This window comes from Eptesicus fuscus, chromosome 5 (assembly GCF_027574615.1).
Source record: "Eptesicus fuscus isolate TK198812 chromosome 5, DD_ASM_mEF_20220401, whole genome shotgun sequence".
Lineage (NCBI taxonomy): Eukaryota > Metazoa > Chordata > Mammalia > Chiroptera > Vespertilionidae > Eptesicus > Eptesicus fuscus.
Window position 1 is genome coordinate 22,139,237 of NC_072477.1, and position 16,363 is coordinate 22,155,599.

At 49.0% G+C, this 16,363-nt stretch overlaps 1 protein-coding gene and 1 non-coding gene across 2 annotated transcripts; one reads left to right on the plus strand and one right to left on the minus strand.

Moving 5' to 3' along the window:
* Nucleotides 1–1,983: 1,983 nt before the first annotated feature.
* PROX2 (prospero homeobox 2) lies at nt 1,984–10,160 on the plus strand. The gene is made up of 4 exons (XM_008139205.3): nt 1,984–3,264; nt 7,020–7,127; nt 8,409–8,603; nt 9,975–10,160. The coding sequence occupies exons 1-4, from the start codon at nt 1,984–1,986 to the stop codon at nt 10,158–10,160; spliced, it is 1,770 nt and encodes a 589-aa protein (XP_008137427.2).
* LOC114230687 (U6 spliceosomal RNA) lies at nt 4,073–4,179 on the minus strand. Its single transcript, XR_003616654.2, has one exon. It is a non-coding gene; the product is annotated as a U6 spliceosomal RNA (small nuclear RNA).
* Nucleotides 10,161–16,363: the final 6,203 nt, after the last annotated feature.

Here is a 16,363-nt window from a genome sequence, read left to right on the forward strand (position 1 = left end):
AATTATATTAATTTGTCAAGTTATTTTTAAAAATTATTTTTAAAAATATTTTTTGTTGATTTAGAGAGAGAGGAAGGGAGAGGGAGAGAGAGAAACATCTATTGATTGCCTCCCATATGCACCCCGATAGGGGATTGAACCTGCAACCTGCGCATGTGCCCTGACCAGGAATTGAACGCACAACCTTTTGGTGCATGAGACGATACTCAACCAACTAAGCCACACAGGCCAGGGCTCAGGTCATCTGTTTTTATGTTTGTAATTTACAAATGTCTTACTCAAAGCAAGAACCTTCTAGTTATTCTGACCCTAGAACCTGGCCTTCTTCCAGCGGCCTGTCCCCCCCCTCTTCCCCCCACCCCCCCACCCCGTGGCACTGCAGCTGTCCCCACCTCCCGCCCTCTACCCTGGAGCTTAGAGTGGCATTGCTCACAGGGAGCTTGTGTTGGGTGTCTCTGCTAGTCGCCAGGAGGCTGCAGGTGGAGGCCATGGCCATGTCTACGGACGAGGACCCACTGGCCACAGAAGAGCTGAGATTTGCCTGAGGTAGAGAATTCCAAGTAAGCATTAGGATGAAAGTGGGAAGAAGAAAGCAAACTCTCCTGCCAGCGTTTGCTTTTGCGCAAGAGGAACAAAGGAGAGGGGAAATTTATTGGGGGGTACGGGGGGCGGGAATCATTTACCTCTTCTAGGAAAGGAGGAATCTGCTTAACAGACAGAAAAGTCCTTCCACCTGCAGCGAGGTAGCTGAAGTGTGGTTGCGCAAAAGATTTGGCATCAAAAGATTTGGAACCGAGAGCCACTCTCGGGTGGGAGGATTACCCTGACTCTCACGTTTGGCGTGAAGTGCAATGAGGTAACACGTACCAATGTCTCATAAACTTGAAGTGCCTTAACCTGCTATCAGAAGCCTCCAGGTTAAAGCGCAGTGTATCTTGAAACTTGGTGGGAATAAAACAGCCTCAGGCAGCCTTTCCTAAAATAGCCCCCTCCTTTCCCCATGCCTTCATTTCCAATCCCTATTGTGCTTCTTCTTAACAGGGATCAGGACCTGAGAACCGACTGTTTGCTCTCTCTCTCCTGCTAGACAGCCAGCTAGGTGAGAGCAAACTCTGCTGCTCTTGTCCCCACTGTCTCTCCAAGTGCCCAGAGAAGGCCTGCTGAGTGGGAAGTGCTTAATAAATAGCTGTTCAATGTTGAGCGCATGCAAATGAATGCATAATCCGATTCTTCCAGGCGAGGGACAGCTGGCTCTCCATTTTTGATTTGTTTCAAAGGCAGGTTCCCTGCCCCAACACTGAGGGATTCTGATTTAGCAGAACCGGCTGCTGAATTTGCTATTTTTAACAAGTGCCAGATGACTGTGTTGCAGGTAGTCACTAAGAAAGTTACTTTGAATCGGACAAATCTTGTCTTGACTCCAGCCTGCCACTGACTAGCTGTATGACTTCAGGAAGCAACTTCGTAACCGCTCTGAGCCGGTTTCTTTATCTGTAAAGTAGGAATGACAACATCCTCAGGGAGATGTTGTGATCATTAAATCAGGTGATGGATGTACCGTTGTTGGCACAATGTCAGTTATGCGGTTAGCTGTCATCGTTTTTTTTTATTGCCATTCTTGTGTTACTGCTATGCATGCCCTGGCAGAACTTCCTCCCTGGAGGATCACTCACTCGGGAATCCTCAGAGTGTGGTCCCAAACCTGCAGCACCACGGCCGCTGGGGGCTGGTGAGAGACCCAGTTCCCGCCCCACGCAGACCGGGGAGTCAGCATCCGCATTCTGACAAGGTCCCCAGGTGGCCTGTGCGCACAGTCCAGTTTGAAAAGCACGGCTGAACGTCACATGTACCGTGTTCTTCCTGTCTTCAATTTCAGAGTCAGCCCAGGAGGTTCCTAAGCCCCAGTATCCCAGAGGCTGAATCCTCGACCCGGCTCATTCGGCGGCACCTCCAGCTGAGGACATTAGGAGAAGGGATTCCCTCATGGAGCAAGTGACCCTGGAGCAGGGGATGGATCCGAACTCTGGCTTGGAAGGGAGGAGAAGCCCGTCGCCCCATGAGCAGGGCGGAGATGCCTCCTTTCCCTGGAACCGGGTCCCCAATCCCAGCCTCACCGACCCTGACTGGTTTTGGGATGAGCACATCCAGGCCAAGAGGGCCCGCGTGGAGACCATCATCCGAGGCATGTGCCTCTCCCCTAACCCTCTGGTGCCCGGCAGCGCCCGAGCCGGGGACAGCCCCAGCTGCCCGGAGAAGGCCCGGGAGCGGAAGAGGAAGCAGGACCTTCCCACGCAGCAGCCCCCCCTGAAGCCAGGCCCTGCTGGGAGCCAGGGCGGCAGGAAGGGGGGCCCTCACGTGAGAGAACAGCTTCACCTGCTGAAGCAACAGCTGAGACAACTGCAGGAGCACATCCTGCAGACTGAGCCCCGGGACTCGGCGCCCGGCCCTCGGAGTGCAAAGCAGAGGGATGGCTGCGGGCGGCGGCCCTGGGCTACGGACAGTGGCCGCCACCAGGGTTCCAGTGGGGACCTCCCTGGGCTGGAAGAACACAGAGTGGCTGAGGTCGATCACCAGCCTGAGGAAGCCAGGTTCCTTCCTTCCGGAACACGAGCTTTGCTGGAGATCCTGAGGAAAGAACTGACGGGGGCAGTGTCCCAGGCTGTGGACTCGGTGTTACAAAAGGTACTCCTGGACCCGCCAGGCCACCTGACTCAGCGGGGCCGAAGCTTCCAGGGGCTGGTGCCAGGGGGCAGAAGCGAGGCTTCACCCGAGGAAGGTGCCTGTGAAAACCCCCTCCCGCTGGCCATCTTGCCCAGGGGGGCCCAGGCCCAGGCCCAGGCCCAGGCTCAGGCTGGGTGCCCACTGGGAAACTCATCACTGGCCAAGCCTCTAGACTCTCCTACATACCCTGTCTCCCCAAGAATGACCTCCAAACCCTGCCAGGGCCCCCCAACAAACTATGCTGTGACCGTGCCTTCCCACATGCAGGAAAGTCAGATTCTGGGTCAGCTCCTGGGTCATGGACCCCCGGGTCACTGGAGCGGCCGTCTCCCCCAGGGTGCATCTTCCCAAAGTCACTCCTCCCCGGAGTCTGCCCTGCGACCTTGGGGAGCTGTCAAACTGCGACCTTCGGTGTTGAGCCAGCAGCACCCCGTGCCCTTGGCTTCCACCTGCCTGGAGAAGCTGCCCTTTCTTCCCTCCGTGAAGATGGAGCAGGGTGGCCTGCAGGCTGCTGCCGAGGGGCTCCCATTCCCCTCAGTCCACATATCCTTTACCAGAAAGGGAAGTTCTCCCAGTGACAGCCCAGAGCAGCGAACCTGGGAAGGAGGGGCGGCGGGGACAGAGAACTACATGGCACAGGGCATGGCTTGTCTTTCTCGATGGGCTTCCTTCCCTGTGGCTCACCGTTACTAGGTTCCTGAGAGAGTGGTGACCTCACTCTGGGTTTAAGCCCGCTGGGAGGGAAGGTTCATTCTCCATGGCACATCAGATTCTACCCTTACTCACTTAAATGCTTTGGGTCTGAAAGGATTTTGTTTTTAAACTCCAATGGGATCCCAAAATATGACAAATACCCTATGGAAGGAAGGACTCGATATTGGGTTGTCAGCTGCCTACACACCTCCGCAGAAAGGGTGAAAGGAATGACGTCACCCGAGGCATGGCTCCCCCAGCCTCCTGGCTCTCCAGGCAAAAGGCCTGCACCGTCTAGATCAGCGCTCGCCAACCTTTCGGACCTCGCAGACCACCGGTTGGCGACCGCTGGTCTAGATAATCCATGAGGAGGATCTGAGGGCCCATGCACTTCTGGGCCAGATGGGGAAGGAGACATTTTCCTCGGGGACGAGACCTGAGGCAACTGGGACGGGGGAAGGAGCCCTCAGTGTAAGGAACAGCTTCTCAGCTGCAGCTGAGAGGACTAAAGCGGGGTTGGGCATGTGGCGGGAGAGGGGATGCCCTGAGGAAGGCTGAGGGGCCAGGAGTCTGGACCTTTTGCATCACCTTTGCCACCTTTAGGCAGGCTCTCCTCTCTCTCTCTCTGTTCTCTCTCTCTCTCTCTCTCTCTCTCTCTTTAAATATGGAACGCTTCACAAATTTGCGTGTCATCCTTGCACAGGGGCCTTGCTAATCTTCTCCGTATCATTCCGATTTTAGTATATGTGCTGCCGAAGCGAGCACTCCTCTCTTTAAATAGTGTTTCCCAGAGTAAAGCTCCCTCCGGATATTAATAGTTGCTGAATTAGGGGGAATAAATAGTTGCAGTACATACTGGGTTCGTGTCTTTGCTGCGGGACTTCTCAGAGCCTTTAACATGCTGAAGTCCAATGTGAAGCTCTAAGAGGAGAATGTATGCAGTCCCAAACTCATGTGACCAACAAGTATCGTGTAGGACTTACGTTCCTGGCAGCACATTTTGGGAAGTTGCCCTTTTAAAGTGAGCTGAGCTCATGCTGCTGCTTCTCAAGGGCGGCCCTGAATGGAGTGTCCAGAGGTCCATGTGCCTGTGGTGTGAACAGTCTGGCAAGCTGTAGTAAGGGCGGCAGGATGCGGTGGGACCAGCTCATTGCCACACCAGGGCTGGCTCTTGCGTCCTGAATGCTATGCGCGCCCCCTGCTGGTCACAGATGTTGGGAACACCCCAAAGCTGGGTGCTCCCGGCTGCTTTCCAGGCAGGCAGTAGCAACGATAAAACCAATGCTAAGAACATGTCACCTGCCACCACTGCCTCTTCGGGCAGCAGGGGATCTTGGAGCCAGAGAGATATCAACGTAGACAGATTTTCTTGTTAGGCGATCACCCTGTGTGAGAAAGGCTTCCTGTCTGGTGAAGACTCCCTGTGAAGGTCAGGCAATGGCGGAAGAAACTCAAGAACTCAGTCCCCGAAGCTTCTCTGCTGTACTTCCCGTGGGAGGGGCGTGCTGACCTTTCTCAGCACCTACTGTGCGCCTGGCCCTGCCCTGTGAAATGAGGATTGGGCTCAGAGAGCTTCAGGGCCTATGCTATGTGCTGGGCCTGGCTGCACAGGTGAGGCACTTGGCTACCTTTGGAATGATTTGGAGTCCCCAGGCAGCATCCTGACCCCCCACATAATCCCCCATACATCCCCGTGAAGCAGGTGTGATTAGCAGCTAATAACGAGGTAGCACTTGCTGTGCACTTGCTCTGTGGCAGGCACTGCTGCCAGCATTTCCCACGTGCGAGTCCACTACCACTGAGCTACATTCTGAAACACGAAAAGCTCTGGAAATCCCTGATTTCTTTTCCCTAAGGCTGATGGGAGCTTTGTTTTTGGTGGCAAAACCTGACCTGCACTGATTGGAGGTTACTTACAGATCGCCCCACTTAGTGTACAATAGTCGTCCATTTTGCTGTGGAAATAGTAATGTATTGGATTACAGACGGCTGCCACAGCCTCTGCTGTGGGGTTAACTGACATATGGTACACAGACCAGATCACCTGCATAAAAGAACAGAATTCTGAAATCTGGCCTCCATTTGGCCAGTGTTTCACAGGAGAGGGTGTGGGCCCCAAGCATCCACGTTAGACCCGGTATCGGAGAGCTGGGGCAGAAAAGTGAACTTGCCCAAAGTCACAAGACAGACACGTGCAGGGCCAGGATTCAGACCCAGGGTCTGACTGCCAAGCTGTCACCACTACTTTCTACATTTAGAAGTGGCCCAGAGAAGGTAAGTGGCTTGCCCAAACCCACACAGCTCATCGGTGGCAAAATCAGTATCTCAAACTGGGTCTTCAGAGGCCCACGTCCAGGATTCTGTCCACACACGTGTGAACCTATGGGAAGAGTAAGAAGTGCCAATGAGGCAGGGTGCAAGGGGCTTCAGGAAGCAGCTTGTGTGCCGGGCCAGCTAGAACTCTAATGAGTTGGGTTTCCTTTGGCTAAACTGGTATGCCCTACTGAGGAGTCTTAAAGCTATAGCTCCCGGACCCGAGACCTCCAAGGTTCCTCTGTGTAAAGCTTCTCACCCAGTCCTGGGACTGTCCCCGGCAATGCTTAGTATTCCTGAGCAAAAAACTTCGTTTCCCTCCCACTCCGGTGCTGGACAGTCATATCACAGCTCCCTGCTCTCGTTAAAGGGGAAGGAATCTGTTCCCAGACTGAGGTATGGGTCGGAAGACATTTTCCCTAGTTGTGCATGGATTAAGGTTGACCATTTAACCATTCACTCATTCCTTTAGCTAACAAACATTTATTGAGCACCTACTATGTTCCTAGCACTGGGCTAGCCACGTGGAATACAAAGATGAAAATATAAGGTCCTTGCCCCCCGAGGAGCTCACAGTCTAAACAGGGAGTCAAACATGCAGTGAAAATTCCAATAAGGTCATTGCGACAACAGAGGTATGTGCAAAGAGCCTGGGTAGCCCAGGGTAAGGACAGTCTAATTGGGCAAGGAAAGGTTTCCCGGAGGAGGAAGTGGCTGAGCTGAGACAGGAAGGAGGAGGGAAGTTCTTCCAGGTGGACCGAGAGCAGGTGCAGAGCAGCAGCTCAAGTTCCTTGAGGCAAAGCCAGCGGTGATCTGCTACTGTCTGGTTAGACGCTTGTTGGCTTAAACACTGCAAAGGCAATTATGAGAGTGAGAATGGGGACCATCGAGTTGACTCTTCTCATTTTACAGATGAGGAAACTGAGGCAAAAGGGAAAGTAAATCTCTTCTTGGGGTTTTAAAATGATTTATCTGGGAAAGAGCTGCCATCTCTTCCCATCCTATTCTGAAAGCACATGCAAAGTACAGCAAACTTATTTATGCCATAGAACTTTCACACATCGAGGTGGTTTTTAAATTCTGCAACGGTGCTGTGCATATATGGTATTCAGCACCCAGAAAGAAAAAGCTTACTGGATCAGACTTGCCAGAGACACAGAAATGGAGCAAATACATGATTCAACCAAAATAAAAATAAAAAGCATAAGGAACAGGACAACTAATTCACCGTTTGGATAATTTGATAGTATTATTTGATAAACTGGTGTTCATTTTCCTTGACCCGGGGATAAATCCAGGAGGGTCTAAATCCTGGTCACTTGAAGAAGGCCAAACTGATGTTTTTCTTCACACGCTATCCCAGCTCCAACCTCCTGAAGGCGTATTTTCCCGACGTCCAGGTAAAGTCATCCTACTGAGTGTCAGCTTCTCACAACTCCCAAGTGGCATTGGGTTCACCCCGTGTGAGGTGTGAGGCAGGTCCTAGGTCATCATGTGTGCACCTTAGCTCCCCTAATGTTGGCCGCACTGGGGTGGTTTCCAGTTCAGGGGTGAGACTTGGCCTGAATAATCATGAATAACTTGGAGCTAGGAAAGTTGAGCTTTTGAGCTGTAGATAAACACAGAAGCACGTGGGGAGGAAACAGGGGGGCAGTGGCCTAGTGTTCTGTCTTTGCTGAGGACACTGCAAAAAAGACAAGATATACAGAGAGTTGGACACTGTTGAACGGGCATTCAAACAGCTGCGTTTCAAAGGGAGTGGAGATACATCCCGATCAAGTGTGACAACAAGGAAAATCAGGCTCTGATGGTTGGAACCAGACCTTGTCTGTTCCCATAAAGTTTCCAAGGGCCTCCGTTTCCTTGGGTGCTGGGTTAGTGCTAATACTTGGTATCTATGTCATTCCTTTGCCTTTCCCAGGTCTTTCCCTCATGTTCTGTTGCTTGGTTGATCCCTACACCAAGCTCTGATTTCCACTCATTCTGCAACTCCAAGTTGCTGGTAAACTGCTCTCTGATCTGCACACTCACTCCTTCCCTTGGCCCCTTACCTGGCAGAAGGATCTGGGGCAGCCATGCCTTTGGCCCAGGCACAGCAGAAGCTGGTACCAAACTGGCCTGGACCCTGGACATTCCCAAAGTCACATGGCAAGCTTTTCATGGGTGAAAACCTTCATAAATCTAGGACATCAAAAAAAAAATGTTTTTTCTAGTGGGCACTACAGCTAATCCAGATTTTTTGTACATGACTGAATAGGCTTAGAAAATAGCCATGGCTGATGCTACTTCTTTTTTTGTTAATCCTCACCCAAGGATATTTTTCCATTCATTTTTTTTGGGGGGGGAGAATGGAAGAGTGGTGGGAAGGACAGAGAGAAACATCGATGTAAGAGAAACACATCGATTGGTTGCCTCCAACCAGAGCCAGGGCCCGAGGAGCCTGCAACCAAGGTAGGTGCCATTGACCAGAATCGAACCCAGGACCCTTTGGGCCGCAGGCCAATGCTCCATCCACTGAGCCAAACCGGCTAGGGCCATGGCTTCTTTTTTAAAGGAGGCCAGGCCCTTCTCATGTTGGCTAAAGCCATTCTGATTAATCGGCTGTTGAACTGGACGCTGACAGTTCTACCCCGAGCACCTGGTGGTAAACGGCTGACTGATGGACCTTGTTGCTTGTGCAGTTCAACCGCTGCATCACCTCCCAGATGATCAAGTGGTTCAGCAACTTCCGAGAGTTCTATTACATCCAAATGGAGAAATCTGCCCGGCAGGCAATTTCAGATGGCGTCACCAATCCCAAAATGCTCGTGATTCTCCGCGACTCAGAACTTTTTCGAGCTCTCAATATGCACTATAACAAGGGAAATGACTTTGAGGTAAGACCGTGTACCTGGGGTCCCAGGAGGTTGGAGTTTTAGAAAAGACCCCCTTCTGTGTGTCTGTCTTTACATCATTGAGAGCCAGGGCAGCCCGGGCTAACCTCTGTCCCATCTGCAAAGATTACAGCCTCCATAGCTTCTCTTAGGCAACAGGTGGATGCTGCAAACCGAATCAGCAGAGGTCTGCCAGGTGTTATGCCACTTCACTCGTAGGCTGAATACCCCGTGGTTATCAACTTACAGGAGGCCCAGGACTAAATGCTGGGCTCAGTTGCAGCACCTAGGCTTGGCCCAAGTTTTCTTTACAACAATTTCTGTCCGTCATTTGGTTCTTACCTTTATTCTCACTTGAACAGTTTTCTTTGTGGGCCTTCCATGGCAAGTCATCTCAAATCCTTTCTGGAAATAATGAGCAAACAATATTCAAGCTTCTTAGTCCTTTGGTAGCACCTTAGAGGTAAGGCATCAGAAAAGGGAGAGCGAGTGGTCTAAGCCTGAGAACTCCGAATCCAGACACGCATTTCCCTGGGTGCAGCTGACAGCCCTGCGCACCTGGCATCTTGTTCTGCGGGTGCCAGGTGTGTCTGGTCATGCAGTCCACTTGCCTCTTCTTGACTTCTCACTTGACCGTGATCACAATGAGCAGTGTATTGATGCCTCCAGGAAAGGGAAGACTTGCTGGCATGTGCTGGTCAGGTGCTCCATCCGAATATGTTTGGAACTAAGCTGACCTGTGGGTAAAACGAACTGTGCCGCCTGAGGCATGTGGGGTCAGGATGTGTGGGGCAGGCAGTGCTGCCACATCTCCCCAGGTGGGGTGGTCGCTTGGCATGCAGTGTGGCAAGCCCGGGCCAGGCTGGGTCGGGAGGACCTGTGGGTGCCAGTCCGAATGCGGTCCTGGAACATATTCTTTAGCCCCCTCAACATCATGGTTGATTTTGGAAGCAGAAATGATTCCAAGGCCTATAGATCCAGCCTCTATAGATGGTGGGATGCAGTACGACAGTCATAAACTTGGGGGCACTCTTTTCCATGGTACGCACTAAGGAAAAGAATGCTAAACACCTCTTTTGAACCAAGGTTTCGTTTCAATCAGAGTCAGAATGTCTCCCATGAGTGGAATCAGCTCCTGCTACAAAGGGAGTGTCCTTAATATGCTTTCTCCCAGGGCTGTCTCATTGGCACCAGCCTTTTAAGGTTTGTAGTCGATGAGGGAGCAGGGGATTCCTACGGCTGCAACAATCAGGGCCCAGTAGAGCAGGGATGCTCTTATCAGCCGCCCTGGGAACAGGAGCGTCAGGCAGTGAGGGCTCCAGGGCTTCCCAGCCTCATGTCTTCTCTTTCTTGTGTGTCTCGTTGGGAATGCAGGTCCCGGATTGCTTCTTGGAAGTCGCCAGCTTGACGTTACAGGAGTTCTTCAGGGCTGTCTCTGCAGGGAAAGACTCAGATCCTTCCTGGAAGAAACCCATTTATAAAATTATTTCGAAGCTGGACAGTGACATCCCAGAGATATTCAAATCTTCCAGCTATCCCCAGGAGCTGCTTCGGAATTAAGATCCCACAGAGCGAGGAGCAGCTGGCCAGGGTTTCCTGGGTTTGTCTTAAATGGCTGCTGTGGTGACATAAAAGGGGCATAAGGACAGGCCTCCCCCCAACAGGAACTATTACCATTTCTAATCATTTATTTCCTTTTCCAGAATCACCAAAGTTTAACCTTAACTATAATATAGATCAACCAAGTGTAATGGTGTTTTGGTAGCATATTGTAAAAGGAACACAACGGTGTTTTGGAATTAGAGGACCTAAATCCCCAATCTACTATTTCCAAGTATTGTGACCCTGCGACCTTGAAGGTAATCTCTGCATCTGTAAATACATACTCTGTGAACTGTTACTCACTACACGTTAGTGCTTTCCCCCTTGGCTTTCAAATAAGGTTATCTTTTTTAAAAAATAATATATATATATTTCATTGATTTTTTACAGAGAGGAAGGGAGAGGGATAGAGAGTTAGAAACATTGATAAGAGAGAAACATCCATCAGCTGCCTCCTGCACACCCCCTACTGGGGATGTGCCCGCAACCAAGGAACATGCCCTTGACCGGATTCGAACCTGGGACCCTTCAGTCCTCAGGCCGACGCTCTATCCACTGAGCCAAACCGGTTAGGGCTCAAATAAGGTTATCTTAGTTGGTTTGTCTGTTATTGTTTTTTACAAATTGCTGGCCAAGCTCCACCTATTTGCTAGACACTTGCCAATACATTATCTTAAGCTTTTTACACTGAAAAGTAGATATTATCTTCATTTTTTAAAAAGTAACCAGACAGACATTTTAGAAGTGATATAACTCGCCAAAGTACAAGGCGAGGGCGTTTGGGTTGGTAGGGATAGTCAGACGTGTGGAGGAACCCGAGACCTCAGATGCCAGATTGTATCCTGAGCACCTCACGCTGCCCGTCATGATCTTCAGCAGGCCACCTCCAGTGAGCACCCGCACGGAGGGGGCCCTGCCACCTGACAACCCCCGCCCAGCACGTGGGAGTGCTTCCCCACCCAGAACTTCCTCCGAGCATTCCAGCAAGCCCAACACAAGCTTTCTGCCGGACTTGAGTGTTGCTGTTCATTCACATTTGTCTGCTGAAGGGTTGATCCACTGGACAACCCAAGTTGTCTGTAGTTGACGAATTGATGCCCTCACCTCCTATGTACAGAAGCTGCACTTCAGAATGCAAAAGCTAGAAAGGGCCTAGGAGATCATCCCACCCACCCTGCTCCGATCAGGAAGGAGGAAACGGAGGCCCAGACAGGAGACTTGCATAGCTTGTGCACACCTCACAGACCATGAGTGGCACAACTGGGACAAACACAGCATCACACAGAGAAATGAAAATTCCCCCACTCCATAAGGAAATTACAGTCCATGGTCAATCTTTCACAGATAAAGGAATTCATGGAACCAACATTTATTTTACTATTTTCCTACTGGCCCAATGCAAATTGTGACTCACTCTGACACAGGCAAGTCATCTGCCAGGCCGAATAACTATGTCTGTCTTCTAAGAGAGTCAGAATCAAGTGTTTGGAAACTCTGCCCGAGGTGTGCAGGCTGGGGTGAGGGCACACAGCTCGAGCTCTGTCGTTCTGATTAAGGAGTGTCTGTGACTTTAGCTTCCTTCTTTCCCATCGACATAAAACAAGTTTTCATATTCAATTACCCACTTCCTTGACTTTTCGGGTGGGCTGGATCAGATGAGATAAAATCCCTAAACTATTGCTAGATGTGTCAGCATGAAAATGTATGAAAGATGACTTTCTTTTTTTTTTAAATTTATTTTATTGATTTTTTACAGAGAGGAAGGAAGAGGGATAGAGAGTTAGAAACATCGATGAGAGAGAACCATCGATCAGCTGCCTCCTGCACATTCCCCACTGGGTATGTGCCCGAAACCAAGGTACATGCCCTTGACTGGAATCAAACCCGGGACCCTTGAGTCCGCAGGCCAATGCTCTATCCACTGAGCCAGACCGGTCAGGGCAGAAAGATGACTTTCTTTTGCATTTTCATTTACTTCAAACAGCTGAGAGGAAAAACAAAACAAGCATGCTCAGCCCAAACGAATCTTCTCGCTTTAAGGTTATTTTGAAGTGTCCTTCATACATCCAATTGCACTTAGATCACCTTTGCCCTATTTTCGCCCACAATGTTCCCTTTACAAAAGTGAAGGAATCTGCCAAATCTAGGTTTTAAAAGTAGGCAAGCCCCGAGGCCCCAGAGCAAGGAACCCAGTTATGTGTATGGAGACAGCAGAAGAGCCCACTACCCAGAGTGATCTTGCATGGCTATTTAAGATTTTCATGGGAAACAATTCCAAGTTCTCGTGATTGTCTGATATGGAGCAGCCATTTTCTGTCCCAAACCTGAAATTTATTACTGTGTTTGTTAAAGACTGAGCCAAGCCACCTCCAGAGCAGTGAACCTTGTCCCAGGGACCAATTAGGTGAAATGTACAAATGCAAATGGAAAACATTTGTGTCCTGCAGTCTTTCCAGGAACTGTTTTCGAACCACTGAGCTAAACACAGAAGAATGTATAAATATATATGCTCTGCCAACACAAGTCTGTTTTATTATATTTTTCTGTTTCTACCAAGTATATCTCTTTTTCTGCTGGGAACGCATTCTGAGTGTAAGCTGAGCTGGTTATTGTTCTTTTAGCAACCATTACATTGCCAAGGTCTGGTCATTCTTTCCATTAAGATATATGTGGGCATCATTCTCTCCCAAATTAGACATGTTCAGAGTCTGGTTGAATACTGCATAATTGTCTAATACTTCAATGGTGAGCAGTGGAACCTGGACTGTGTTTTATGATGATGGCACTATTTAGGAGTTAATGCCCAGTTATTAATTAAAAGCAGGCAGTTAAGTGACATTCCATGCAGGAAAAGGTTTATTAGGAACCTTATTTCAAACACTAGTGGCCCGGTGCACGAATTCGTGCACATTGAAAGGAAATGAATTAGAATATTTTAATATCACTATCCGCCCTTTCTCTATAATAGAAGTGTCAACCAAATTCACGATCAACAATGACAGATGGAAACACACGTGTGCGATTGGCGCCAGTGAGAGCTTTATATGTATCGCGCATGCGCAAGCCAACTTAGCCTTTTATAGATATAGAATAAACTTGCTTAATTAGACCTGCTTTCCGATTTAGCCAAACTTTTTCCAGCCCAGTGAAGCACCCCAACTTCTCTTTCAGGTAATTGTCAGCAACACAGCAATAAATATCAACATGAAGCAGATTACTATTGTAGATCACAGGGAGAACAAAAGGTAAAATATTTAACTGTAGCAGTGTTTGACTATATTTTGCACAGTGAAGTCATTTTCAAGGCCCACCATTTCTTACTTTTCAGTCGGGTCAAGTTTCTAAGCTTCCTAAATCTCCGTTTTCCGGCTAATGAAAAGTGTGCCGCGCCAGCACAGCCAAGGGTTCGGTGAGCCTGAGGAGGGGCGGTGAAGGATTAAAGAAAAGACAGACAAGAGAAATAGCTGGGACTGGGTAGATCTCCCGTGCCTCGATGAGGACACAAAAAGATCCAGTCTGCAAGCCAAGGCTTTATTTTATAGTGAGATCAAAACAAGGGTAGTGGTCAACATGTTTATAATGTTCTTGTGAGTTTCACCTTGTTTTGGCAGCACTTGCTGCACCTCCCACAGCCCATTAGCTACCTAGGAAGGAACTAAGGAGGGCTATAAGGTTAAGCTTAATTAAGCTAAGAGAGCTCTGCCCTCCAAGCTGGGACTTGTTTGTGGCCCTGCCAAAGGTCAGTCTGAGGCCTAACCCTAGAGCCACTCCCTACAGAAGACAAAATAGGATTCCACCGAGTCTCCTATCTACCTACTCCAGGACTTGTGTGAGGATCAAATGAGATGAGGCACGGGAAAAAACTTCACAGACATTTGGTTAAAGTGTGAAATGTTTGCACCTGGCTATAAAGCAAGTTGTGTTCCTGGGCTGAAGAAACTGCAAGGAGGCTAGTTGTTGCTAAGGAGAGGAAGCTGGGTGTTGCTACATGATGTCATTATCCGAATGGACATTTAGCATATTAGCCTTTTATATAAATAGATGGTTTTATACAATATACACAGCTCCAAATTGGATTCATACAGCAAAGAGGCCAAAGGTATCTCCTGGATGTATAAGGAGTGCCCAAACCATTTCCCTTCCATCAGAGAAAAGGCAAAGCAGAAATGGCAGAGATAACACAGCACTCTTCAGTAAACACAGCCCCACATTATATGAAGGTCCTTTTTAAAAAAGTTGTCTTTGTTTTCAATGACAACTTAATTTAAATAATTTAAAATAAGACCTCCATAACATAATTTTACATGTGCGTTTAGAAAATATTTCTTTTAAAAAATCCTTATGAAATTTGCTAAAGTTCTGGTAACCAGTTTCCTGGATGAGCTCCTATATGTTCTAAATTTTCATAATCTTTGTTTCTAGCTTTTCTCTATAGTTTTGATCCTCAGCTCTATAAAGCAGATCATTCATTCAAAAAGAGAAATTTAAAAAAATCCTTTGATGTTTTTAAAAAACTCTATTAGGCATTTGCATAAATTTCACATAGAACAAGATCATTTTTTCAGGACTAAGAAAATTTGAAGAGATAATGAGACAGAATGATGGCTGGTAGAGAGATAAAGAACACACTGGGCCCTAGCTGGTTTGACTCAGTGGATAGACGTCAGCCTGCAGATTGAAAGGCCCCAGGTTCAAATCCAGTCAAGGGCACATGCCTAGGTTGCAGGCTGATCCCCAGTAGGGGGCATTCAGGAGGCAGCCAATCAATGACTTGCTCTCATCATTGATGTTACTCTCTCTCTCCCCCCCTTTACCTTCCTTTCTGAAATCAATAAAAATATATATTTTTAAAAAAGAACACACTGGCTAATATGTTACTAGAGGCCCAGTACATGAAATTCATGCACGGGGGGAGGGGTGGTCCCTCAGCCCAGCCTGCACCCTCTCCAATCTGGGACCCCTTGGGGGATGTCTGACTGCTGGTTTAGGCCCAATCCCACAGGCCTAAACCAGCAATCGGACATCCCTCTCATAATCCGGGACCACTGGCTCCTAACTGCTCGCCTGCCTGCCTGCCCCTACCCACTTCTGCCTGCCAGCCTGCCCGCCCCCTAACCGCTCCCCTGCTGGCCTGATCGCCCCCCAACTGCCCTGCCTTGCCGCAACCTGCCTCCGCTGCTGGGACCCACCTCCTCCGTTTGAGGTGGCGGAGACGCCAGGACCAGCCTCCTCCACGCAGCGTGGAGCCACAGGACCCCCAGGCCTCACTGTGTGGAGCAGCTGCTGGGCCCCGCCTCCACTGTGCGCGTGGCCATCTTGTGACGGCCATCTTCTGACGACGTGAGGGTGTGATGCCACCTAGGCTATTACTAGTATAGATGGTTCTATCAGGCTGGTGATTAAATTATGCTCTGGGTGGGGGGGGGGGGGAGAAACTTGTGACAATATGGCAAATATTTTTATACTCTTATAAGAGTATAAAAATATTCTTGGTCAGAATTAAGTAGATACAATATACACTGGAAAGAATGAACACTGACCTATTTCACAGCATTAATAATGCAATCTGTCTCTCTGAGGTAGATCATAGTACCTACACTGTATGTACTAAGTGCTCAACTGTGGAAAGAGAGAACTCATGAAAAGAATGTACTCCAGGGGTAGGTAATTCTTATAGATCAAGAAGCTATTTCAAGACTACATAAACCTAAATAGTGTAGAAGTGTCCAGGAGTTGAATGCTCAGTCACATCTTAAACTCCCAGATTGTTAGCCTCAAGAGGAAGGGATTGTCTGCCGACATGGAAACAGCAGAGGGACATCTGCCCCAAACCTCCCCAGTTTCATGTCCATCTACTCACTGAGGAGTCTGCCTTCTCTTTCACCAAGAGTCTCCTGGGGTTATGTCGTTTCTCGCAATCTCTCTCCTTCAGGCTCACAAATTTTTGTTTTGTCATTTCCAAATTCACCAGAGTCAACCCTCAAACAAATGTCATGACCTAGTCTTCCCTTAGAAAACCCTTTTTCTCGCCCTATATACTGATTTCTGCAGTTCAGACTCCTATCTCCTTGAACACTGCTTCTGGCCTGGAAATGTAGCCTTAGGCAAGAATGTGTCTCTGTGCTCAGTCACCTCCACTTTAGCCTCAGTTATCTGATTTG

What these genes read in the sequence shown, in the direction of transcription:
- PROX2 (XM_008139205.3), top strand. Translation starts at nt 1,984, where the DNA reads ATGGAGCAAGTGACCCTGGAGCAGGGGATGGATCCGAACTCTGGCTTG. An exon ending in TCCCATTCCCCTCAGTCCAC is followed by an intron (nt 3,265 to 7,019) that starts ATATCCTTTACC and finishes ACCCGGGGATAA; the next exon opens with ATCCAGGAGGGTCTAAATCC. An exon ending in CGTATTTTCCCGACGTCCAG is followed by an intron (nt 7,128 to 8,408) that starts GTAAAGTCATCC and finishes TTGCTTGTGCAG; the next exon opens with TTCAACCGCTGCATCACCTC.